General features: G+C 35.6%; 1 protein-coding gene across 6 annotated transcripts in view; it reads left to right on the forward strand.

Moving 5' to 3' along the window:
• EXOC6 (exocyst complex component 6) overlaps positions 1-26,553 on the forward strand; it is a 237,637-nt gene that overhangs the window by 131,762 nt on the left and 79,322 nt on the right. For all 6 annotated transcript variants that reach the window (XM_069099242.1, XM_069099243.1, XM_069099246.1 and 3 more), the window contains exon 18: positions 13,881-14,060. In XM_069099242.1, coding sequence (XP_068955343.1) covers positions 13,881-14,060 — 180 coding nt within the window. The remainder of the gene's footprint in view (positions 1-13,880; positions 14,061-26,553) is intronic.

Consider the following 26,553-nt stretch of genomic DNA (forward strand, 5'->3'; position numbering starts at 1 on the left):
CAAACTTATGTTTGACATTTTAAAGCTCTTTACAATCTAGCTCTCACTGACCTTATTATAGATTATTCCCTTTCATCTGCTGTATGTTAAATCCAAATTGCCCATGTTGATATTCCTCACACATGACATTCTGTCTTCTCTCTCTGCTTTTCTACTGGTGGTAAGCTCTGCCTGGAAGGCACTCCCTCCTCACCTCTTTTAGAATCCCCAGTTTCTTGAAAGCTCATCTCAGTGCTACCTTCTGGATGAGGTCTGTCCTGTTCTCCCCAGTATCTCCCTCCTCTGTTACCTTGTATGATTTTGTATGTGCTTATGTTTGTACTTAATGACTTATTGATGATTGACTTGTAGCTTGCTCCCTTGATGCTGTGTTGATGCCACTGGAGCACTTGAGCTTTCTTTTGTTTATCATTCACTCTTAGCACGTGATTGGCCAACTGTTTTGACTCATACATTTTCTTTGATGACTTTCTTTACACTGCTTCCCTTACTCAGTCCTTTATTGTCAAACATAAAGTATTCTCTTTGGCATTTAAAACTCTTCACAACCTGGCCTCTTTTCTGCCTTTCTCATCTTCTTTAACTGACTTACTTGTTCCTCAAACACGATGTTACATCTCCTGTCTCCTGGCCTCACTGTCTTCCACACTGTAGTGCTTTACCTTTTCACTTTTGCCTCTTGATTTCAAGACCCAAATCCCACGTATTCTAGGAGGCCTTTCCTAGTCTCCCTAGATGCTAGTGCCTTCTCCTCTGAGTTACTTTTCATCTACTCTGTATTTGTCCTCTATATTCTGATTCATATATGTTGTCTTATTCATTCAGTGTAAATTCCCCAAGGACAAAGACTGTTTTTGGTTTTTTTTTCTTTGTATTCCCAATGCTTAGTACCTGGCATATATTAAGTGTTTAATAAACGCTTGTTGATTGCTTTCCTTCTTCCCTCCAAAAAAAAAAAAAACTTGTTCATTGCTTGTTGAAGTCTATCATATATATATCTCCATTGCCGTTGGGTGGCCACTGACTAATTGTGACTTATAACCAGACAACATTGCTTGTAAAACTATTATGGTTAAAAATATGGGCCTTTGTTTTAGTTACAAATGTGAGGTCATTAAAAGGACTGAACAGTTTCCCCAAAACAGTCTAATCCACTCTACTCCTATTCAGTGTTGGTCCATGCATGATGTCTGTCCAATTTATGATGCACTGATGGACTAGCTTTATGGGATGTCCATTCAATACTGTCTATGTTTTTTTCTGTATGATTAGTTAGGTTACATTTTGATAAGACTGTGTAATGTTTCAGGGCTTGATGCAAACAATGTAACATTATCTACAAACATGAATATTTGGAAGACCTCGCTTTCTATACTAAGCTCCTCTTTTTGCTTATGTTGATCATTTTTCATAGCAGTGGAAAACACTTTTGGTAAAGTTACATCTCTTTTTTTGTGTCTCACTTGATATTAAAAATATGAAGATAATGTAAAAATTATTTCTGTTAGACCTTTCAAAGTATCTTGTATGATTTTGGCATGCATAGGAAACACTTTCTTGGAAGAGAGTTTTAGGGTAGCATTTTTCTCTAATCAGTCAAATGCTTCATATAATTAATAAATTGAAACACAAAGATCTTTTCTATACTTTTTAGGTAGTATTTTCTCTGCTTTTCTATCATTAATATGATTTTAAATATGTGTGCTGCTAGTCATATTCTGTATGCAAACTTTCATGTTCCCTTCTCAAAATTCATCAAGGATTCCCTTTGTGCATATAGGTTATTAAAAGAAAAAACTTTGTAGGGGAAGTAGGCACATAGGTGGAGAGTTATTAATATTTCCTTTGTAATTTTTCTTTTTTTAATGGCAGTACTGTCTGTAATTTTTTTTTTTACAAGTCTTCTATATCCTCTACTTTTTCAGGTACTTTGAAAATTAGTTACTTAATGTTCTCAAACTTTTGTCACCTCTAGTATGGATCCCCTTTTGTTTATAATTGATTTAGTCCAACTACTCTTCTATCCTTGTTTTCTTCAGTGCTATTTTATTTTATTTTGTCAGGCAGTACAGTGGTGATGGTAGAGTCCAAATCTTGAGCTCCATTGTCATTAATGGCCAAAAGAATTTTTAAAAAGTCTTTACAGATATTTTCTATTTTTTTTTTATCAGTTTGTTTGCTTGCTTCTGATTTCATCCTTAAATGCCCTTGAGATGATTTTTCTTAGTTGGGTCTCTCCCCACCCTTCCTTAGGTTTCTGTGTTTTTTTTTCTACTCTTTTCATTCCTTATTGTTTTATGAGGTGATATTTCTCAGTCTCCTGCCACATAAAAAATTTTTGAATGAGTATGTATTCTAATTCACTGTTGCCCTTGACTATTTATATCTCTATTTGGCAAAGAGATTGATCATTTGCTGGATGAGACAGATTGTATGCTCTCTTGGTCTCCCACTTATGGCGATATTTCTTTAGAAAACTTAGCAGCTTAGGTTGATGTTGCTTCTTTCATCCCTTACCCATTTTTCAACATCAGTAACTTAGTTAAGTAGGTCAGGTTGTAGTTGCCTCAGTTATATTCTATGCCTTTTCTTTTTCTTTTTTCTAGTTTACTTTTATAGTAATCTGGTGGTCTGATTGGACATAATGTGCTGATCAGTAGTCATTTTCTGTCTATTAAAATATACTCAGTTTAATTTTTTCATGATCTTATTTCATGCTTACCATGTCCAGTGACTCCTGATTCTTTCTATGATATTTACCTCTTGTATCAAGCTGTAAATTCTCTTCCATAGCCCTAATTTCCTTTCTAATTGTTACCCTTAAAGATCTCATTTAATTCATAAAAGCATTTTAAACTAACTCTTCATCTCTTCCAAACATTCTACGTGAATTTGTGCCAAAGCTACCTTTTTCTCTGAGGCTTTGCTTGTAGATGTTTTAGAGTAATTTTCTTCTTTTAGATTTATATATTGAGCGATCTTTCCCCCCCCCCCCCTTGGAAGAACTAGCAACTCTGTTTTTAAAAAAATTTTTTTTCAAATGCTTTTATTAACTTCTGATTTACATCATTCATTTCCGCCAGATTTTGAGTTACAAATTTTCTCCCCATTTTCCCCTACCCACCACCCCAAAATAGCAGTCCCACAGGATATCCCCTCCTCCAATCTGCTCTCTCCCATATTTTCTCCCATACCCCTTTTGACTTTTCCAGTGGATCTCTATGCCCCAGGGCCTGTATATCTTATTTCCCAATTACATGTAAAATAGTATTAATAATTGTAAATATAATATATATATATACATATATATATATATATATATATTTGAGTATTTGATTTTAAAACTTTGAATTCCAGATTCATTCCCTTCTTCCCTTTGTCTCCCACCCTTACTGGGAAGATAAGCAGTTCAGTGTAGGTTGTACATGTGTGGCTAATACAAAACAATAACATAGTAGATATATTGTAAAAGACTGACTATATTTCCCTCCCTTCTATCCCACTTCCCACTTGTTCTGTTCTATACTTTGATCCCGTCCCTTTTTCAAAAGTGGGTGCTCCTAACTTCCCTTCCCCACAGCCTCCCCTCCCTTCCATCATACCCCCTCTCATCTCCTTCCCCCCCTACTTTCCTGGAGGGTGAAGTACCCTATTTAGTGTGTATTTCATTCCCTCCTCAAGCCAAATTCAATGGGAATAAGGTTGCCCCATTCCCTTTTGCCTTCCTGTTCTTCCCCTCCTTTGTAACCATGTTCCCTTGCCTCTTCTATATGAGATAGTTTACCCCATTCTGTCTCTCCCCATCTCCTCTCATTATATTCCTCTCTCACCTCTTAATTTCACCTTTTAAGTATCATTCCTTCCTGTTAAATTGGTCCTGTGCCCTTTATCTATGTATACCTGTAAACATATATACACACATTCACATATGTATTCATATGCCCATATACCCTCATATATAGACATATATATATACATACATACACATATATATATATTTCTATTCCCTTCAACTACTGAGAAAAGTTTCATAAGTTACAATTATTGTTTTTCCATGTAGGAATGTTAATAGTTCAACTTTGATAAGTTCCTTATGATTTCCTTTCCCTGTTTACCTTCTCATCCTTCTCTTGCTTCTTGTATCTGAATGTCAAATTTTCTATTCAACTCTGTTTTTTTCAGCAAGAATGCTTGAAAGTCCTCTATTCCACTAAATTACCATATTTTCCCCTGAAACATGATACTCAGTTTTGCTGGGTAGGTGACTCTTGGTTTTAATCCCAGCTCCTTTGACCTCCAGAATATCATATTCTAAGCCCTTCGATCCCTCAGTGTAGAAGCTGCCAGACCCTGGGTTATCCTGATTGTATTTCCACAATGTTCAAATTGTTTCTTCCTGGCTGCTTGTAATATTCTCTCCTTAATCTGGGAATTCCGGAACCTGGCTACAATATTCCTAGGAGTTTTCTTTTTGGGATCTTTTTCAGGAGGGGATCGGTGGATTCTTTCAACCTCTATTTTGCCCTCTGGTTCTAAAACATCAGGGAAGTTTTCTTTGAGAACTTCCTGGAGGATGATTTTTAGGTTCTTACTTTGATCATGACTTTCAGGTAGTCCAATAATTTTTAAATGATCTCTCCTGGATGTATTTTCCAGGTCAGTGGTTTTTCCCATGAGATATTTCATATTGCCTTCTATTCTTTCATTTGTTTGGATCTGTTAAACAGCATCTTGATTTCTCATAAAGTCATTATCTTCCATTTGCTCCAATCTAATTCTGAAGGAATGATTCTCCTCATTGAGCTTTTGAGATTCTTTTTCCATCTGGCAGATTTGGCTTTTTAAGGCATTCTTCTCTTCATTGCCTTTTTGAGCCTCTTTTGCCATTTGAGTCTGTCTGTTTTTTAAGGTGTTATTTTCCTCAGTCAGGCTGTTGACTCTCATTTCATAATTTTCTTGCATTGTTCTCATTTCTCTTCCCAGTTTTTCCTCCACTTCTCTTATCTGCTTCTTAAGGTCCTCTATGGTCTGTAACCAGCTTGTATTTTCCTTTGAAGCTTTTGGTGCAGGAGTTCTGACTTCACTGTCTTCCTCCTGTTTTTGATCCTTTTTGTCCCCAAAATAGGAGTCTAATGTTGAAATCTTTTGTCTGATTTGTTTCCTTTGTCTGGTCATGTCGCCCCTCAGTCACTTGACCCCTGAGCTTTTTGCCACAGTGGGACTCTGCTACCAGATAGGGGAGCTTTTGTCCCAAACGCTGGGGTTTTCTCAGCTGCTGGAGGTATTAGATGGGTGCCCTCTCTGAGGTCTCCACACTCTCTGGCAAGCTGGACACAGCCCAGGACCTCCACCCTAGACTGCAATCCAGATCCAATCAGGTTAAAGCAAGAGTGATTGCCCCTCAGACTTACTGGGTCCCAAAGTCTAGACTGCACTGTCCTCTCACCTTGTCCTTCGCATCTATGTGTTGACAAATCTGGAAATGGCCACAGCTGCTGCTGATCTGGGGTTCCTCCATCAAGCGGCTGGTCAGGCCTGCCCTGGGGCTAAAGCCTCAGTGTGTGGCTGGGCTTGGCTCTCAGAGCGCTGAGCTGGCCGGGCCAGCCAGGCTGCGGGCTGTCCTCAGAGGGAGGTTAGCTTCTCTGTGTCATTTTGTGGGTTCTGCAGCTCCAAAGTTTGTTTAGAGTCCCATTTTACATGGATTGGGGAAGGTGGAAGCTGGAGCCCAGTGGTAGTCCGAGTGACCTTGTTACCATAATAACTTTTTATAGTGGGATTCTTTTTTTTTCTTGCTCATTTTTCCAGTCTGCTTTTTGATTTTGGATATAATTATGCAAAATAGGTTTTAATAATTTCATTTGTTTCATTTCCATTTGTTGTGAATTTTTCTTTTACATTTTTGACACTGGCGATTTTATTTTGTCTTTTAATCAGATTACATAATGGTTTATCTAATTTCATATATATGTATTTTTAAAATAGGTCTTAGTTTTACTTATTTCTTTACTTATTTCTTGCTTATTTACTTATTTCAATTTATTTTGCTTTTAATTTGGTGTATCTTTTCTTTGATATTCAGAGTTCCTATTTTTGTGTTGGAGATTTTTGATTTATTGCTTTCTAAGTTTTTTTTTAAGTTTCATGCCCTGTTCATTGATCTGTTCTTTCTCTCTAATTTCTTAAATTGAAGTCTGTTTCACTTCACAGTTCTCCTCTGACTCCACCTTCTTTAAATTCCTTTCTCCTCTCCATAGTAGCTTCTTGTTTCTCTTTCAATATATTTCTGTACTCACCTCTTTATGTGTGTATGTTCAACCCTCCTTTGTTCAGTATAGATGAGAGTGAGGTTCATGTGATACTCATTCCTCTTGCCCCTTTCATGTTTGTATATTTTTTTCTCTTAAATCCCCTAACTATGAGAAACAGTAAATTCTGCCACTTTTCCCCTTATTTGTTTTGTGGTATGTTCTTTCCTCCCTCTCTTTTCTTTCTATAAGACCATCAGAATAGAACAAGACCACTCCTATGCTCTCTGTTTGTCTTAGTTAACTAACCCTTTTTAAGTCTTAGGGTTTTGAAGAATATTTGAATTTGAAGAATACTTACTTATCCTCCTTATGGAATATAAGGACTTAATCATCATTCAGCATCTTTCAATTATGCAGATGTTTTTACATTTTTATGTTTCCCATAGCTCTTGTCTTAGCATTTCCGAATTTCTTCTCCGGTTAGGCCTTTTCATCTGGAATACTTGAAAGTTCTTTGTTCTGTTAAAGGTCTACCCCCATCCTCTAACCCTATCCCCACTCCTCCCCATGATTGTTTTCAGTTTTCAGGACAAGTTTTTCTTGGTTGTATGCCTTTATCTTTTGCTTTTTGGAAAAGCAAGATTTTTAGGGGCAGATAGGTGGTGCATTGGATAGAGCACTGACCCTGGAGTCAATAGGATCTGTGTTCAAATGTAGCCTCACTAGCAGTGTGACATCGGGCAAATCACATAACCCTGATTACTTTGCCATTAAAAAAAAAATTTTCTCTTACTAGTATTTGTAACTGCCAAGTCTTGTGTAATCTTGTATTCTTTCTTTTTGACTGATTGCAATACTTTTTCTTTGGCCTGTAACCTTAGATTTTGGCTATACCATTTCTGGGAGCTTTTATTTTGAGTTTTGTCCAGGTGGTGACTGGTTGCTTCTTTCTCTTTTCACTTTGTTTGTAGATTCTTATGGATCTGACTAGTTTTTATTTAAGATTTCTAGAAATATGGTATATAGGATTTTTGTTTGGTTATGGTTTCATGGAGTCTATTGATTCTTAAAATATCTCTACTTGACCTATTCCTCAGATTATTTTTGATAGTAGATACCTTATCTTACATTTTTTTCTATTTTTTTAGTCACTGTATTCTATTTGCTTTGTTTTGATTTTCAAGGAGTTTGTGGGTGAGATTTTACACTGTTGCTGTATTCTATCTCCCTTGGGGTGTCTGTGATATGAACTCTGCCAGAATTTCTAACTTGTTTACCTGGAGAGGATCCCATAGTTTTCTTACTATCTTTGTGTGTAATCTTTATCTAGATGAGAAAGCTTTCTATTGTTTCTCTTTGCCTTTCTCCATCTTTATTCATTCTGGTGACCTTTTTATTTTTTCAGGGGCATATGTGGGAGAGATAGGTGTATACACACACACACACACGTATTAGGCCTTCCTTTTTAGCTTCAACCTTGGGATTTATTAGAAGGATGGATCATAAGGTATGAATGATTAGGGACTTTTTGGCATAATTTCATATTGTTTCCCACAATGTCAAATTAATTCACAATTACATTAACCTTTTTCCCTTTCTCCTTTAAAGAGTTGAGGACTGTGTGTATAGAGCACTACATAAAATGACAGATTTTTTTCTGTATGATTATTTAGTTTTGCTGAATTGAGTTTTTATATTGAGAAATCTTAAGTGATATAGAAACAAAATATCAATAATAATTCAATTTTAAAAATGTATTAATGTGCGTATCCTCCCAGTTCTTCTAATATTGGCTTATTTTTATCTTTTATCATCCTTTTTAGCTTGATGGGTAGCATATTAATTCTTCATCAGCTCTGTAGACTTGACTATTAGACTTCTATATTATTCACTAGACCTCTTATCCATATTTTATTGATTCCTTGTTGTAATATGAATATCGCAACTCTCTAACATGGAATACTTTATATTATAGTTATCTGTTTGTATCTCCTCTTCTAGATTACAAATGCCTGCAGGAAAAGGCTGATTCTTTTTTTTAATTTATTTTTAGTTTTCAACATCCATTTCCACAAGATTTTGAGTTACAAATTTTCTCCCTATCTTTCTACCACCCCACCCCCACCCCAAGATAGAAAGCATACGGAATACCCCTCCCCCAATTTGCTTTTTCTTATATCCTCTCCCATCCCCCCTCTAACTTTCTAGTAGGGCAAGATGGATGTCTGTATCCCAGTGCCAGTATATCTTATTTCCCAGTTGCATGTAAAAAACAATTGAAAAAAAATGTTTTTTAACATTTGTTTTTAAAACTTTGATTTCCAGATTCTTTCCCTTCTTTCCTCCTCACCCACCCTCACTGGGAAGATAAGCAATTCAATCTAGGTTGTACATGTGTAGTTATGCAAAACACTAACTATATTTCCCTCCATCCTATCCTGCCCCCCACTTTTTCTATTTTCTACTTTGACCCTGTCCCTTTTCAAAAGTATGCACTTCTAACTACCCTCTCCCCGAGTCTACCCTCCCTTCTATCATCCCCCTTCTTATCCCCTTCCCCCCTACTTTCCTGTAGGGTAGGATACCCAAATGAGTGTGTATGTTATTCTGTCCTTAAGCCAAATTCAATGAGAGTAAGGTCAACCCATTCACTTTCACCTTCCTGCTCTTCCCCTCCATTGTAACAGTTTTCTCTTGCCTCTTTTATATGAGATAATTTACCCTAATCTATCTCTCCCTTTCTCCTTCTCCCAATATATTCCTCTCTCACCTCTTAATTTTATTTTTAAGATATCATCCCTTCCTATTCAACTGATCCTGTGCGCTCTGTCTATGTATACGTGTACACACATATACACATACTCACATATGTATTTATACAAACATGCACCTTCTGATACATACATATATATTTATGTATACATGTATACATATATATACACATATATATGTTCCCTTCAACTATCCTTATACTGAGAAGTCTCATGAGTTATAATTATTTTTCCATGTAGGGATGTAAATAGTTCAACTTTAATAAGTTCCTTATGATTTCTTTTCCCTGTTTACCTTCTCATGCTTCTCTTGCTTCTTGTATCTGAATGTCAAATTTTCTGTTCAGCTCAGGTTTTTTCATCAAGAATATTTGAAATTCCTCTATTTCATTGAATGACTATATTTTCCCCTAAAGCATTATATTCAGTTTTGCTGGGTAGGTGATTCTTGATTTTAATCCTAGCTCCTTCAACCTCTGGGATATCATATTCGAAGCCCTTTGATCCCTTAGTGTAGAAGCTGCTAGATCTTGTGTTATCCTGATTGTGTTTCTACAATACTCAAATTGTTTCTTCCTGACAGCTTTTACTATTTTCTTCTTGATCTAAGAACTCTGGAATTTGGCTATGATATTCCTAGGAGTTTTCTTTTTGGGATCTTTTTCAGGAGGCGATCAGTGAATTCTTTCAATTTTTATTTTGCCCTCTGGTTTCTAGAATATCAGGGCAATTTTGCTTGACGATTTCTTTCTTTCTTTTTTTCTGCTTTTTTTGGAGGGCAAATGGGGGTTAAGTGATTTGCCCAAAGTCACATGGCTAGTAAGTGTGTCAAGTGTCAGAGGTTGGATTTGAACTCAGGTCCTCCTGACTCCAGAACCGGTGCTCTATTCTCTGTACCACCTAGCCACCCCTTGATAATTTCTTGCAAGGTGGTGTCTAAGCTCTTTTTTTGATAATGGCTTTCAGGTAGTCCAATAATTTTTAAATTATCTCTCCTGTATCTATTTTCCAGGTCAATGCTTTTTCCAATGAGATATTTCACATTGCCTTCTATTCTTTCATTTGTTTGGATCTATTTTATAGTATCTTGATTTCTCATAAAGTCATTAGCTTCTGTTTGCTCCAGTATAATTTTGCTGGAATCATTCTTTTCAGTGAGTTTTTGAAATTCATTTTCCATCTGGCAGATTTGACTTTTTTTTTGCTTTTTGGAGGGCAGTTGGGGTTAAATGACTTGAATGCCTAACCAGCAGTCTTTTTTTTTTTTTGAGGGGGCAAGGCAGGGCAAATTAGGGTTAAGTGACTTGCCTAAGGTCACACGGCTAGTGTGTGTGTGTGTGTGTGTGTGTGTGTGTGTGTGTGTGTGTGTGTGAAGTGTCTGAGGCCAGATCTGAACTCAGGTCCTCCTGACTCCAATGCCAGCATTCCACTCACTGCTCCATCTAGCCACACCAACAAATTTGGCTTTTTAAGGCATTTTTCTGATTGGCTTTTTGGGCCTCTTTTTTCATTTGAGTTAGTCTATTTTTTAAGGTGTTATTTTCTTCAGTATTTTTTTGAGTCTCTTTTAGTAGTTTGTTGACTTGGTTTTCATGATTTCCTTTCATTATTCTCATTTCTCTTCCCAATTTTTCTTCCACTTCTCTTACTTGACTTTCAAAATCCTTCTTGAGTTCCTCCATGGCCTGTAATCAATTCATATTTTTCTTGGAAGCTTTTGATGCAGGTGTGTTGACTTTGTTTACTTCTGATTCCATGTTTTGATCATTTTTGCCCCCAAAAAAGGATTCTATGGTCTGATTGGGCTTCCTCTGCTTGCTCATCTTGCCAGTCAATTACTTGACTTTTGTGCTCTTTTCCATGGTAGAATGCTGCTTCCAGAATGGAGAGAGCTGTGTCCCAAATCATTGGGGTTTTCACAAATGTTGTCAGAGGTATGAGGAGGGTGCCCTCTCCACAGATACCCCAAGCTTTGGCACACTGGCCATACACCCCAGGACCACCACCCAAGACCATGACCCAGATCCAAGCAGGTTAAAGCAAGAGCAGTTACCCTCTGAATGGTCACTTGGTCCCCCTATGATGTGCAGGCCAGGAGCTCCAGAGGCAGCAGCTGTAGCTGCCATCCCTCCACCACTTATCACCCTGGGGGCAGGGACTGGACCCAGCTCTTCTGTCATCTGGTTCCAACAGAGTTCCCCACTGACCTTTTACTTTCTCTTTGGCATTTATGTGTTGAGAAGTCTGGAAACCGCCACAGCTGGTGGTGCTTCACTCTCCTAAAGTCTGTTCTGGCCAGTCTGTGCTTCTGGTTGGGCTGCCCCATGTCTTGGACCACGTAGCTCACACGGGACTGCACTCAGCTCTGAGCTCAGTGCGATACACTCTTCCTGTCGGCCTGCCAGGCTGCCTTCAGCGGGTGATTTGTTTCTTTCTTTCACTGTGTGGGTTCTGTAGCTCTAAAATTTGTTTAGAGTCATATTTTACAGGTATTGGAGGTTGGAGTGGGAGCTCTTGCCAAGTTCCTACTTCTACTCTGCCATCTAAAAGGCCGATTCTTGATCTAAATTTTTATCTCTCTCCTAGCCTAGTATAGTACTCTGTATATATTAGATGTATTGTAAATATTTGTTAAATTAATAACTCACTCATCCAGTATAATAATGCCCTTAACAGCAAAATTGATGGTTAGTCATTTAGTCTATGCTTGAATATATCCAAGAGGGATGTCAGGTAACTCATTTAAATACAGCCCATTCTTTTTTGGATAACCTTATAGTATTTGTTAGAAAGTTCTAATAATATAGTATAAGCTCTTTTAAGATCAGAAATAGTTTTTAATTTTGTCTTTATGTCTTTATAGCAAATTGCAATGTAGATGCTTAATAAATGCTTATGAAATTGAGTTGAAATGACTTTCCAAATGCTGTATTTGCCCAATTATTTTATTTTATTTTATTTTTTTGCTTTTTGGAGGAGGGAAGGACAGGGCAATCGGGGTTAAGTGGCTTGTCCAAGGTCACACAGCTAGTAAGTGTAAAGTGTCTGAGGCCAGATTTGAACTCAGGTCCTCCTGACTCCTATTTGCACAATTCTTAAAAAAATAATCTAGGTGTTGACTATCGTCATTTTATGTAATTATAGAAATACTTCTTGAATTGAATGGAAATATTTCAGTGTTTCTTTTGGTTAATTTTCCCATTTTAAGATCTTTTAAATCTTAATTTTCTTATCTAATGAATTAACTCTTCCCTTCAGTTTTATATCATCTGAAAATCTGGCAAACCTCCAACTTTTATTAAAAAAAAAAATTAAGCACAATTGTACCAAGCACAATATTCTAGTGTCTGATCACTGGAGATCTCTCTTCAGGTTTGCATTGATCAACACTCAAGAATTTTAATAGTTCAGTGTACATATACATAAGGCTCTAACAACCACCATGAAATCAAGGTATATTGGATCTGTAGTATTTTCTTGATCTTCCACTTTAGTTACTTTATATAAAAAAAGGAAATAATGTTAAGTTGCTAGGATTCATTATTAGTAAATACATGTAAGTGCCTGCTGATGATCATTTTCTTTTCTGAGTGCCCGCAATCTATTTCACAACATATTTTTGAATTTTTTTCTGTTTAAACTTTGCTACTTTAAATTTAGTGGTCTGTACTTCCCAGAATTCTTTTTTTTTTTTTTTTGGAAAATTTTAGTGTTTGCCCAGCTCTACTATTTTCTTACTTCTCCTATTCTGTATGTTTTTTCAAAGATTACCGACAGTGACTCTGTCATAATATCTGGGGGTTCAGATTCCTGGAATGCAGTTTGTCAGGAAGAGTCTGGGGAATTGGACTGAAAGTTGCTAATTTCTCTATTGCTGTCTCAAATACTTTGGACTTAATTCCCTCATAATTGTTCATTATTTATTTCCCAGTTCTCCGTAGCATGGAGAACTGGAATTAGGCAAATGTGAAATTAGAATTTTAAGTAGTTCCACTTTTTGTTATGTGTTAACATTCAGTTCGGCAAACATCCCTTTTTAGCTAAAAAAAAAATGCTTTGTGCTGTCCTTAGCATCTTCTCATTTTAGAGACAAAGAAACTGAGGCTCAGAGAGAGAATAAGTATCTTGCTGGGGCTCAAACAATTAGAATGGGGTAGAGATAGAACTCCAAAACTTTAACTCAGATTTTTAATTCCAAGTTTAACATGCTTTCTACTACACTGTGTTCTTTAGATGATGAATATTCTACCCCCTTAAAATAGTTCAAGATGGATATAATAATATGAGTGTCAAGGTTTAGGATATGGTTGGTGACTAGGAAGGATGTATAATCCACATGTCTATTATTATTTAAGATGAGAGCCCAAGTACAAAAAGCAAATGAAGAGCAAGTATTGGGGAAAGGGGAAAGCACTGGGGCAAAGGATGAAATAGATATTTAAGTATTTTATTATACCTCTAGGAAATAATAGTTAATGACTAACATTTTATATAGTGCCTTAAAGTTTGCAAAGCACTTTTTTATTTTCCTGTTTTATTCTCACAACAATCCTGGGGGTTATTTTATTATCCCTATATTATAGCTTGAAGAAACCAGGGTGTAGTGACTTGTTATGAGGCATATAGCTAGTGTCTGAAGTCAGATTTCAACTTGGGTCTTCCTGACCACAGGGCCAGTGCCCTATCTCCTGCACTACCTAGCTGCCTAATGACTTTTATCCTGTACTTCAAATAAATATAGCCACAGAAAAATAAATAAAAGAAAATTTAGAAATTCAGGGAAACTTTTTGTATCCTCTTTAAATTTATTTTGTTCTCAATGTATATGTATGTGTGTGTATGTGTCTGTTTTTAACACTAGGATGCCAGACATTCAGCCGAAGGTGAAATATATACTAAGCTCAACCAAAAAATTGATGAATTTGTTCAGCTTGCTGACTATGACTGGACCATGTCTGAACCAAATGGAAGAGCCAGTGGATATTTAATGGATCTTATTAATTTCTTACGAAGCACCTTTCAAGTGTTTACTCATTTGCCTGTAAGTATGAAAATTTTGAAATGCCTTGTATTTATTAAAGTTGAGTTCTCTATAATATGCTATTAGGGGATGAATTTTGATGAGGGAGTTGAATAGAAATTAATTTGTTTTAAAATAACTTCCTAGTTTGTTTCCAGCTTCTTTCTATTACCTAATTCAATTTGTGTACTCTCAGCTCAGTACTTTGTTTTTATGAAAATTTATGAAATTTTAGATATTAAAAAAATCTTGACAATTACAGCATAATACTAAATTATATATGCACACGTATACACAGGCACACATGTAAACATATACATACACAAACGTACATAAATATATGTATGTGTGTATATGTGTTTGCTTACCTATATAAATATGTACATATATTACATATATGAATAAAACAAATGAATTTTCTTGCCAGAAAGGCAAACAGAAAGTTGGGTGATATTATAAATAAATGACTTAAAAACAAAACAAAAATTAATCTTTTTCAGTACAAAATATGGTGTGATTTGTGTGGTTGGCAAGGCATAATACTCTGGGAAAGGTCCAGAGAAGGGTAGCCAAAGTAAACAAGAGTCTTCTATTTGAGCATAGATTAAAAAAAAAAGGATGAAAGGATAGACTCTCTAGTGTAGAAAGATAGTGACAAAGAATGAATCTTATTTGAATGTATGGAGATCATAAAGGATATAAATGTGGTGAGCATGAATTTGTTACCCAAAGACTAGAACTAGCTTCAGAGTTTGCAAAAAGTAAGAATAAAAAGAGCTGCTTTAAAGAAAGGTCAATAAACTTATTGAACTTCTTATCCCAAAAGAGTATATTAACAGGAAATATACATAATTGATTTATACTTGTATTTTTCCTCAGTACCATTTTGAAAGAGGAAATATGAATTATTTTCTTTTCTCTCAAAAGATTACTTTGTAAATACCACCAACTGTAGGATCTTTGAAGACTTGTCAGTTAAAGGCATTTTAAATTTGAAAGCTTTTTTTTCTAAAAGCAGAGGAGTACTTAAAGAGAGCTAACAAGGGTTAACTGCTCTAACCAAGGCTTTAACAACTTTTAAAGGGAAAATATTGTGCTGCTTAATGAAATATGCAGTTTCTCTTGTCTCTGTGAAATCACTTTGCTCCCCACCTGGGAGTATTTTACCTATGTAACTCTCCCATGACTCTCTCTCTCTCTCTCTCTCTCTCTCTCTCATATCAAGATTTTTGCTAAAAGTAGGGTTGGGGATTATGTGTGTTAATAAACTAGTTTTAAAAAAGCTTTAAATAGATGCATGAATATATTGATAGCAATGATTAAGAGAAGTTATGAATGTTTGTGAAAAATCTCAGCCTTTTCCTGTTGATATTTGGTAGGGCAATTGTGCTGTCTGATTGAACATCCCTTGTGTTAGTGACACAATAGTGGACCAAGTGGACTATTGTTCTGACATGATATAACACTTCTTGTGATCTTTGATAAATTTTCATGTATCATAGTTTTTATTAAAAATTATCTGATGCATATTTATCACTTGTAAAATAAAGCTAGGTTCTATTGCTATCATAGCAAGTGTTCTTTGAACAGCCATCATTATCCAAATGAAAATATCATCAGCCTACTTTAAATTTTACCGATTATTTTTAGTTACTGAAGATCTTTTTCACTTATGCTTCTTCCTTGCCAAGGCTTTACATGGATGGTTGTTTTCATTTAGTATACTCTAAGTTAAAGATTGGATTCTAACTAATGTTCTCTAACTGTAACCCCTTAAATGGATTCCAAATTAGGAGGGATTTAATATAAAATTATTTCATGAAAAGAGATAGTTAATATTTTGCCTTTGTGTGAAAGGAACTGTCATGGTATAGTGTAATTTTATACCCTTATACTTATTTGACCACTAATTACAAAGTATTAACTGTTGTCTTAAACTGTTTTACAGTTATTTCTGTGCTATTTATGTCTCCCTTTTTGTTATTTCATATGTAGGCTTTCATATTCACCTTTATAAGTAGTATATTTCCTATTTAAAATGTAGAGCTTTAAATTAGTAATAATGAAACCTTTTACTTTTTTCGACTTGTAGGCAGTTATGCGCATGTAGTGATATGCTTATTTGTAGATTTGTTTTCTTGTGAACAATCATTAATTGAGGTAGTGTATAGTGACTTTGAAATAGAATTTGATATATGTTATAGAGATTAATAATAAAAAACACAAGTATTCTAAGTGTGTGTGGTTCTCCAACTCTCTTTGCATCTTACCTGTAAAATTTTATGTAATTATGTTGGCTTAATCATTTAGAGATGACTTTCTGCAAAAGAAATAGTACAGGGGGCCGAGTCAAGATGACAGAGTAGAAAAAGGACTTCTGCGTGACTCTGGCTTCTACCTCCTCCAATTCATGTAAAAGGTGACTCTGAACAAACTTTGGAGCTACAGAACCCACAAAATGACACAGAGAAGCTAACCTCCCACTGAGGATAGCCCGACAGGCCAGCAGGAAGCAGCCAACACAGCACTGTGGGAGCCAAGCCCAGTCCTGCACCAGCCTGAGATTTTAGCCTCAGGGCAGCCTGACAAGCTGGCTGGAGGGACTTCAGATCAGCAGCAGCAGTGGCGGTTTCCAGAATTATCAACACATAGATGCTAAGGACACAGTGAAAGGTCAGTGTAGTGTGGACTTTGGGATCCAGTACTTTGGGAGTGTGGTCTGGCCTTTATCCCCTGGAGGGAGAATCCGCTGAGGCTCCGTGGCCGTTCAGCCGCTGCCACATGGCAGCTTCAGCTCCTGGCCTGCAGATTGTAGGGGGACCAAGCGAAAAGTCTGAGGGGTAATTGCTCTTGCTTTAACCTGCTTGGATCGGGATTGCGGTCTAGGGTGGAGGTCCTGGGGTGTGTGACCAGCTTGCCAGAGCATGTGGAGGCTTCAGAGAGGGCACCCATTTAATACCTCCAGCAGCTGAGAAAACCCCAGTGATTTGGGACAAAACTCCCCTGTCTGGTAGCAGAGTCCTTCTGTGGCAAAAAGCCCAGGGGTCAAGTATTTGAGTGGCAACATGAGCAGGCAAAGGAAGCAAAGCAAGCATAACAATCCAACTTTACACTTCTATTTTGGGAAGAAAAAGGATCAAAGCATGGAACAGTAGGAAGACAGCGAAGTCAGAACTCCTGCACCAAAAGCTTCCAAAAAAATTACAAGCTGGTTACAGACCATAGAGGACCTTAAGAAGGATTTTGGAAGCCAAATAAGAGAAGTGGAGGAAAAATTGGGGAAGATAAATGAGAACAATGCAAGAAAATTATGAAATGAGAGTCAACAACCTGACTGAAGAAAATAACACCTTAAAAAATAGACTAACTCAAATGGCAAAAGAGGCTCAAAAAGCCAATAAGGAAAAGAAAACTTTAAAAAGTCAAATTTGCCAGATGGAAAAAGAATCTCAAAGCTCACTGAAGAGAATCATTCCTTCAGAATTAGATTGGAGCAAATGGAAGCTAGTGACTTTATGAGAAATCAAGGTACTATTAAACAGATCCAAACAACTGAAAAAATAGAAGGCAATGTGAAATATTTCATTGGGAAAACCACTGACCTAGAAGATAGATCCAGGAGAGATAATTTAAAAATTATTGGACTACCTGAAAGCCATGATCAAAAAAAGAACCTAGAAATCATCCTCCAAGAAGTTCTCAAAGAAAACTTCCCTGATGTTTTAGAACAAGAGGGCAAAATAGAGGTTGAAAGAATCCACTGATCACCTCCTGAAAAAGATCCCAAAAAGAAAACTCCTAGGAATATTATAGCCAGGTTCCATAATAATATTCTAGTCTCCAGATCAAGGAGAAAATATTACAAGCAGCTAGGAAGAACCAATTTAAATATTGTGGAAACAATCAGGATAACACAGGATCTAGAAGCTTGTACAGTGAGGGATCAAAGGGCTTGGAATATGATATTCCAGAGGCCAAAGGAACTGGGATTAAAACCAAGAATCACCTACCCAGAAAAACTGAGTATCATATTTCGGGGGAAAATATGGTCATTCAGTGGAATGGAGGACTTTCAAGCATTCTTGCTGAAAAAAAACCAGAGTTGAATAGAAAATTTGACATTCAGATACAAGAAGCAAGAAAAGCATGAGAAGATAAACAAGGAAAATAAATCATAAGGAACTTATCAAAGTTGAGCTATTTACATTCCCACATGGAAACACTATAATTGTAACTTATGAAACTTTTCTCAGTTTGAGAATAATTGAAGGGAATAGAAAAAGAAGAAGAGGAAGAAGGAAAAGAATACACACACATATACATACATATATGTCTCTATATAGGAGTGTATACAGGTGTATGAATACATATGTGAGTGTATATATGTGTACAGGTATACATAGATAGAGGGCACAGGACAAATTTAATAGGAAGGGATGATACTTAAAAGGTGAAATTAAGAGGTGAGAGAGGAATATAATGAGAGGAGATGGGGAGAAACAGAATGGGGTAAACTATCTCATATAGAAGAGGCAAGGGAAAATGGTTACAATGGAGGGGAAGAACAGGAAGGCAAAAGGGAATGGATCAATTTTATTCTCATTGAATTTGGCTTAGGGAGGGAATGGCATACAAACGAAATAGAGTATCTCACCCTACAGGAGAGTAGGGGGAAAGGGGATGAGAGGGGGGATGATGGAAGGGAGGGCAGGCTAGGAGGAAGGGAAGTTGGAAGCACCCACTTTTGAAAAGGTACAGGATCAGAGTATAGAATAGAACAAGTAGGAGGTGGGATAGAAGGGAGGGAAATATAGTCAGTCTTTTAAAATATATCCACTATGGAAATATTTTGCATTAGCTACACATGTACAACTATATTGAATTGCTTATCTTCCCAGTAAGGGTGGGTGACAAGGGAGAAAGGGAATGAATATGAAATTCAAAGTTTTAAAATGAAATGTTTAGAAATATATATGTATATATTTATACTATTATTAATATTCTTTTACATGTAACTGGGAAATATGATGTATAGGCACTGGGGAATAGAGATCCACTGTGCCCTATTGGAATGTCAGATTATGGGGGAAGATATAGGAGAGAGTAGATTAGAGGAGGGGATATCCAGTGGAATTGCTATTTTGGGGTGATGGTTAGGGGAAAAACAGGGAGAAAATTTGTAACTCAAAATCTTGTGGAAATGAATGATGTAAACTAGAAGTTCATAAAGCATTTGATAAAGTAAAAAATTTTTTAAAAATTAAAAAAGAACTAGATAAAAGACACAGGATTGGTTAACTAGCCCCCCCTCCAAAATTTTTTATTTTATAAAAAGAAAAAAAAGAAATAGTACATGTTTTGAAAAATGTAGATTAAAATGTTCCAGTTGCAGGGTGTGACTAGATAACGTAGGAGTAATAGTAATAATAAGAAGAACAAGAAAATGAGGAAGAGGAGGAAAAAGAAGAGGAAAAAGAAGGAAAAGAAGAAGGAGGAGGAATAAGAGGAGAAGGATGAGGAAGAAGAAAAATAAGAAGGAGATGATGATGATGATGATGATGACGATGACGATAACGAAGACAGCCAGTGTCAGGGAGACAGTTTAAATCCATTATGGTTCAGGCTAGCCTTAAATACATTATTATGCCTCCCAAATAAACTATTATCATCTTTACTAAGTAGAACTAAGTGTAACTTCAAAATTAAAGACCAAGATAAACCAAAATATCTTATTAATCACTTAATAAAACTCAGTTATATCAAAGTAGAAAGCTTTACCAAAACACATTAAACAGTTACTTCATATTATGGAAGTTTTCTCCAGTTATATAGAAATCTTTGTATTTGGGAACATAAAATTTTTTACATGTGCAGTTATCTTTAACATTTCCATATTAATCTTTGTGTACAAGAAGACATGAATAAAAGAAAAAATGAAAAGTGAAAAATAGCATGCTTTAGTCTGTATTCAGATAATATCTGTTCTTTCTCCGGAGGTGGATAGTATGCTTCATCATTAATCCTTTGGGATTATCTTGTATATCATTGTATATAGCATAAGATTCTTAATGTGAGCTAATGAAAGCTAGAAGTTGAAAGCTTTGAGTTTAAATCATAAAGTCACATTGAACCAATGGATGGAGCCATTATGTACAGATATCTTGGGCTTTTCCAGGTAGGGCACAGAAAACATAAATTTTTCAAAGAATAGGCTTTGATTAGGATTGAATATGTTCAGAGGCTTTCTGGCATCCTGAAATCAGTGCAAATGTGAAGAGCATGTTTAAAACATTGGCCTTAACATATACTTTCAGAACTGTCAAGTGAGTCTTAACAGATATGGAAAGTATTTGAACAAAAACACACATGATATTAATGAAACATAGGGCCTACCCAAAGTCAGCTATAGAAGGATTAACACTTTTTCATTAAAGAGGAGTAAAGAATTGATAGATGTTATTAGTGCAAATTATAAACAGGTCAAAAACTTATGAAATATTCCTGGAATAAGCTGTCATCCTTTCATTAAACAGTAGTAAAGGATGATAACAGGCACATATCACTGGATTTATTGACTATAACTGAAAGTGCTTTACTTCTGGATGGATCCTACGAAATGGTTTAGATTAAAGGATGGAATCAAAAGGCCCTCCATGGGTGACCATGAATTCATCTTCATGAACTTAGCCAAATAATATGTTGGACTGAAAAGCATCGAACAAATGCCTTGTTCATATGGATTTATTTGTGGAAACAGGTGTTTATGATGATAATTCAAGGACAGTTTATTCCTATCAGAACTGACATGTATTTAAGAGCCTGGACTTAATGATCAATGAAGATTATGAAGGAATAAATGAAAAAGCATTTACAAAATGCTTACTGTGTACAAACAACTGTGCTAAATGCTGGGGATACAAATAATCAAAACAAATTTCTCCCCTTAATGAGCTCATATTCTACTAAAATGTACATGAAATTTAAGCTGAAAGTCAGATAGAAAGGCCTAGTGTGTAGTAGCAAAACATAGTAATTTATCCTTGATGTTATTTCCATTGATAAAATATCCATTTCAGATTTTGAAAAATTTAACAATGTCAAAGTCATTTCACCAGAACGGTGAAGAAAATTTTCTTTTCTCGGTTTGCGGTACCTGTAGAAACTGAGGAAGAGGGAGCTACAGCACGTATAGAGGCATCTATAAGGAAATGGAAGATATTGTGCAACATCATTGTATACTGCAAAAATTTAGCACCTGTCAAATGTCTAGCAAGATGTGACCTGCTAGCTAGAATTATGCATCAGAACCTTGCTATTCTTCATGGACTGATAGATGACAAGTCGCTTTACCCAGAGCAGCTGTGACAAATAACTTCTGCCCTTAGAGCTATGTCACTGGTATGTGGAAGCTTGTAAGAGGGGGTAGTATTATAAATAACGACGTTGTAAGCTCATGGAGAACTTAACAAATAAATTCTACTTGAGCTAGACCATTATTGCAAACTGAATTCTTGCCCACAATCACCTGGGTATAGTATTGATCCATAAAAAACTTAAGAACAATGTTTAAATAGGTATCACCATTTCCAAATACTTATATTTTCCAAGTTATATGAAATGAAAACCATAAAAAATATAGAGACCTAGCAGAGGAAATAAAAATCAGAGAAATAATATGAAGTACATATCATCCCTCTTTTTTCTGTCTGCTACTTATATGAAGAATGTGTTCAGTGAACATAGAGTTTTAATTTAAAATCTAATAGTTTTATTTAAATTTAAAATCTAATAGTTTTATTCATTTATAGAAAGTAGCTCCTTTATCTGTGCAATAGTCTATAAAATAAATATAAAAGAGTAATAAGATAATTTGTTCTGGGAGCCATTTTCATTGAAAAAGATAAAAAGAGCAAGATGATGGTGGCTGTAGTGAGGATGACGATGTGATGGTGATGATGGTCACTAAAAATACTAAATATTAATATTTAATAATAAAAATAAATACTAAATAAAAGACTAAAAAATAGCAAAGAAGTTTGCCACCTTCTTATCTGATTTTTTGTTTCTTACCAAATCATGGGAATACTAATGACTCTTCCAAATACAGACTGTTTGAATGCTCATATACTTTTTAGAAATCATTCAAGCTTGTATTTCTTGTATCACACACACACACACTCATTAGAAAACAATATAGTGACTGAGGAGTAAAAGACTATACCAAAAAATCTGAGGGATGTCGAGAGCCACTCATTATGGATTTGGCAATTATTGACCTAGGCAGGCACCTTAAAGTTTTGAAACATTTTTTATCACCTTTATTGAGTATTGCAAAGCTTTTGATTCAGTTCCATAATCATAGTCATGAATTGTAAATATATAAAACAGCTCCATGCTTAATGAGGATGCTAAAGTATTTGATGATCACATTTAAAGCACACCACCAATACAGTAATGTCAGAAATGGTATAAAATATGACATCTCCAAGGAAAGGTTAATCCTGCTTTGTTCTGCTTAGCCTAAAATCATTCTCATTACTCCTGAATAGAATTGAGTATGGTTTTCAAATCAAAAAGGGAGTCATATGAAAACATCATATTTATTATTTGAGTACATGGGTGATATCAAATTATATGGCTTGATTGAAAAGCATATTAAACAACTACTTCATCTGGTACAAACTTTCTTCAATGATATCATGTCTTTTGGACTTAGTAAGTGTAAGATTACTGATGTGTGTCAAAGAATAGGGAATTCAGGCTTTGAACCTGAATCTGGAGGTCAATTTAAACCAATTGAGAAAAGTGAAACTTAAATATGCCTTCCTTTTCTCTAGAAAAGATACATTGAGCATGAAATTGTTAGGGACAAAACTGAGGTTGTGTATCTAAAGATACTGACTTAATGTGATCTCATTGCTTTATGAGTTTCTTCTGTCAATGCAGATCATAACCCATCCATGCCTGCCTTTGATATGCAGCTCTTATCTATGCCTTCTGACAAGTTTGTGACAGGGAATTCACCCACTATGCTAGAGACTTTCCTCACTCTCTTCTGATATTGAGAGTATCAGTGGAACACTCTAGCTATTTACCTGTCATGCCTCATTCTTGCCAAATAACAGCTCATCTTTTCTCCTATTATACACTTCCTTAATGATGTCTTTTACTCTTGCTCTTCAGAATTTCTTGTTGGTTATATGTTGCAGCCTGATCATACTCATGTGTCTCTTCATTATCCTTTGTTTTTTAATTCATTTTTGGTTTATCAGAAGCTGTTTTGTTCTTCATCTTCCATGATAGCTGACATTTATATACACATCCATATCCCTGTTAGTGCAAATAATGAATTCCCTACTAAGTGGTCACATGGTTTAAATCCACACTATTTGAAGTTATATGTAAAATATGTTATTTGGTTCAAGCCTAGTGGAACTATGCAGTGAAAATTTTTATTTAATCTGTTTTTAGCATAATAAAACGTTAGAGGATAAGAAAAATATAATTCTGATTCAGTGTTATTACAAAGTAACAAGAGTATTTATAGAAAGCAAAATTTATGAAATAAAAAGATAAAAAAATTACTGCATATTATACCGAAAGATAAACCCACACTAATATGATGAAAATGTCATTATTGTTATTCAAAATATTTTAGCAGTATAGTTTGAACTCCTTTTTCTTTCTTTAAATCTTCATAATGGTAGTTAAGAGAGATTCAGCTGCCTAATTTGCATGCTCACATTCTTACACAGTGAACCAGGTTTAGTTGGATAACCTCTAGCATTGTCTAAAATCAGTAATGCTTTAAACACAATTTTATTATCTTTGCAATATTTTTCAGCAGTCAGGCTAAAATAACTTGAACACCAGTCTTTGAAAATAGTTATCTCCTGTGCTTTCTTATTTACCAAAGAATGGAACTGATCAGTAACTGTAGCCTTCCAGAGTGTGACTATTTTAAGTCTGATTAAATATGCAATGGTTTTAATTTGGAACCCTCTTCATTGCTTCCCAAATAAAAGTATTAGGCAATCCTTAGACACTTTAAATCCAGGTTGAGTTTTTTTTTCTTTCTGGAAGGCATTCTTTTCCAGAATAATCTTGTTTCATGTTAAAAATTTTGTTGATCAGTATATCTGTCCTCTTTGATTATTTTCTTCAAAACATCAGGATATTTAGCTACTGTGTCCTCATCTGCATGCGCCATCTTTCTGGTAATTTTAACATTATGCAATTGAACTTGATTTTTTTTGGTCTTTATTAATTTTTTTACTTTTAGTTTACAAGATTCATTACCACAATTTCAAATTCTCTCCCTCCCCACCCCCCATGGCAGCATACAATCAAGTATAGTATCTGCAAATACTTTCACATTAGGCATTAGTCTGGTTATAAAGAAGGATTGTAGCAGATGGAATGAAGAATGGGAAAGAGGAAACAAAACCAAACGAGAAAACGGAAAAGGGCAGGTAGTTTGCTTCAATCTGGGTTCAGTCTCAGTTATTTCTCTGGATATAAACATCTCTCTCCATCATCAGTCTTTTGGGTTTGACTTATGACTCTGGATTTCTGAGAAGAGTCCAGTTTATCACAGTTGGTCATCACACATACGTTGTGTCTGTAATTGTGTACAAATTCCTCCTGGCTCTACTCTTCTCACTCAGCATCAGTTTGTTTAAGCCTCTCCAGGTAAATATGAAGTCCATCTGCTCCTTGTTTCTTATTGCACAAGAGTATTCCATTACATGCATATACCATTAAACTTGATTTTTAAAGCTGTAGTATTAGTGCTTGTCCTTGTAGTTCCTTCACTGTCCCATTCATTTCCATTTTCTTTCACTGCCTTAAATAAACTTGAAGCTTTTGCCTGTATGGTTGCTTTGCTAAGAGGAATATGTTTTTTATTTCATTCTCCAATCCATAATACTTCTGTTCCTTATAGATATTTGCAAACTGCAAAAAAGCAGAAACTATGCCTTTTTCTTTTATTTTGTCTTAATGTTTTATAATCTGTATTATAGATTAAGGCATTCTAACATCTTGTCCTATTTTAGAGTTACTATGGTCATGTTCTTACTGTTTAATTATATCAAATTTTTATTCTATTTTAGTAACAAACCCACCTAAAGTATTCTTCCTTTTGTGCATCTTGTCAAAGGCTCTTTTAAAAAAAAATGGGCACATTTGTTGGTAGTATAGTGTGCAGTAGCATATCACTTATACAAATGTTGATGAAGGCAAGTGCAGACTGAGTTGTTGGGGTAATAATATCGATGTTAATAATAACAATGATAAGTAATATTTAGATAATGTTATATACTATGTGCCAGGCACCATGCTAGGCACTTTACAATTATTGTCTCATTTGATCTTCATGAAAACCCTGGTAGCTAGGTGTTGTTATTATCTCTATTTTAGAGATAGGGAAACTGAAACAATTGGAAGTTAAGTGATTTGCTCAGGGTCACACAGCTAGTAAATGTCTTAAGCTGGATTTGAACTCATGTTTTCCTGATTCCAGACTCAGAGCTCTCTATCCTCTGCACCACTCATTTTCCTGGGATATATTAAAACCCTTGACTTGCTTGTATGTGCTACATTAATGAATATTGGCTTGTATTAAATGCAACCTGATATTTTATAATTTATAATCGAATTTCACATCTTTTGAACTTGCATTAATCATGACCTAGCTCTACCCCAAGTTTTTGGAAAGAACTTTTGCACACTTTATCATGTTATCTTCATACCAGCCTTGTGAAGTCACACTATAGATGTTACTCTGTTGTTCATCCCTCATACACAGAGGATCAATGATGTCACTATGTTGGAGTCAAGGTACAGTGTGTCTGACTGACTGATCTGTCCAATATGAGCTCAGAAGGCTCTACCAGAGGTTGGGCACAAGTAGTCTGTCTGAACATTTGGGATGAAGATATCTCTAGATTTGTACATCTCATGTTTCCTTTGTTTTATTTCAGTTCTGCTTTGCTCATAGAGCACAGTACCTTGTTTGATGTGGGCACACTATGCTAGGTGGTTCTGTGCCAGCATCTCCCATGTTTCACAGTCAGTACTAAAGTTCTTCAGAGAGACCTTGAGAGTGTCCTTGTACTGCTTCTTCTGGCCTCTATGTGAGTCCTTGCCTTTTGCTAGTTCTCTGTCAAATAGTCTTTTAGGTAAATATATTGACATTCAGGCTACATGACCATCCCATTGGAGCTGTGGTTTCTGCAGTGCTTGAGAAAGTTTGCCAGGTAATCTTCAGAATCTTTCTAAGACAATTGAAATGGAAGAAGTTCAGTTTTCTGGCATGATGTTGATAAGTTGTTCAGATCTCATAAGCATACAACAAAGAAGTCAGCAAAACAGTTCTACAGAGCATCAGTTTGGTATACATAGCCTAATACTTCTTGTCTCCCACACTTTCCTTCAGAGCCTCCCAAATGCTGAGCTAACTGGCAGTGTGTGTGTGTGTGTGTGTGTGTGTGTGTGTGTGTGTGTGTGTGTG

Source organism: Petaurus breviceps, unplaced genomic scaffold, assembly GCF_028583685.1.
Source record: "Petaurus breviceps papuanus isolate PSGF00001 unplaced genomic scaffold, PetGlider_PUasm1.0 37, whole genome shotgun sequence".
NCBI classification, from domain to species: domain Eukaryota; kingdom Metazoa; phylum Chordata; class Mammalia; order Diprotodontia; family Petauridae; genus Petaurus; species Petaurus breviceps.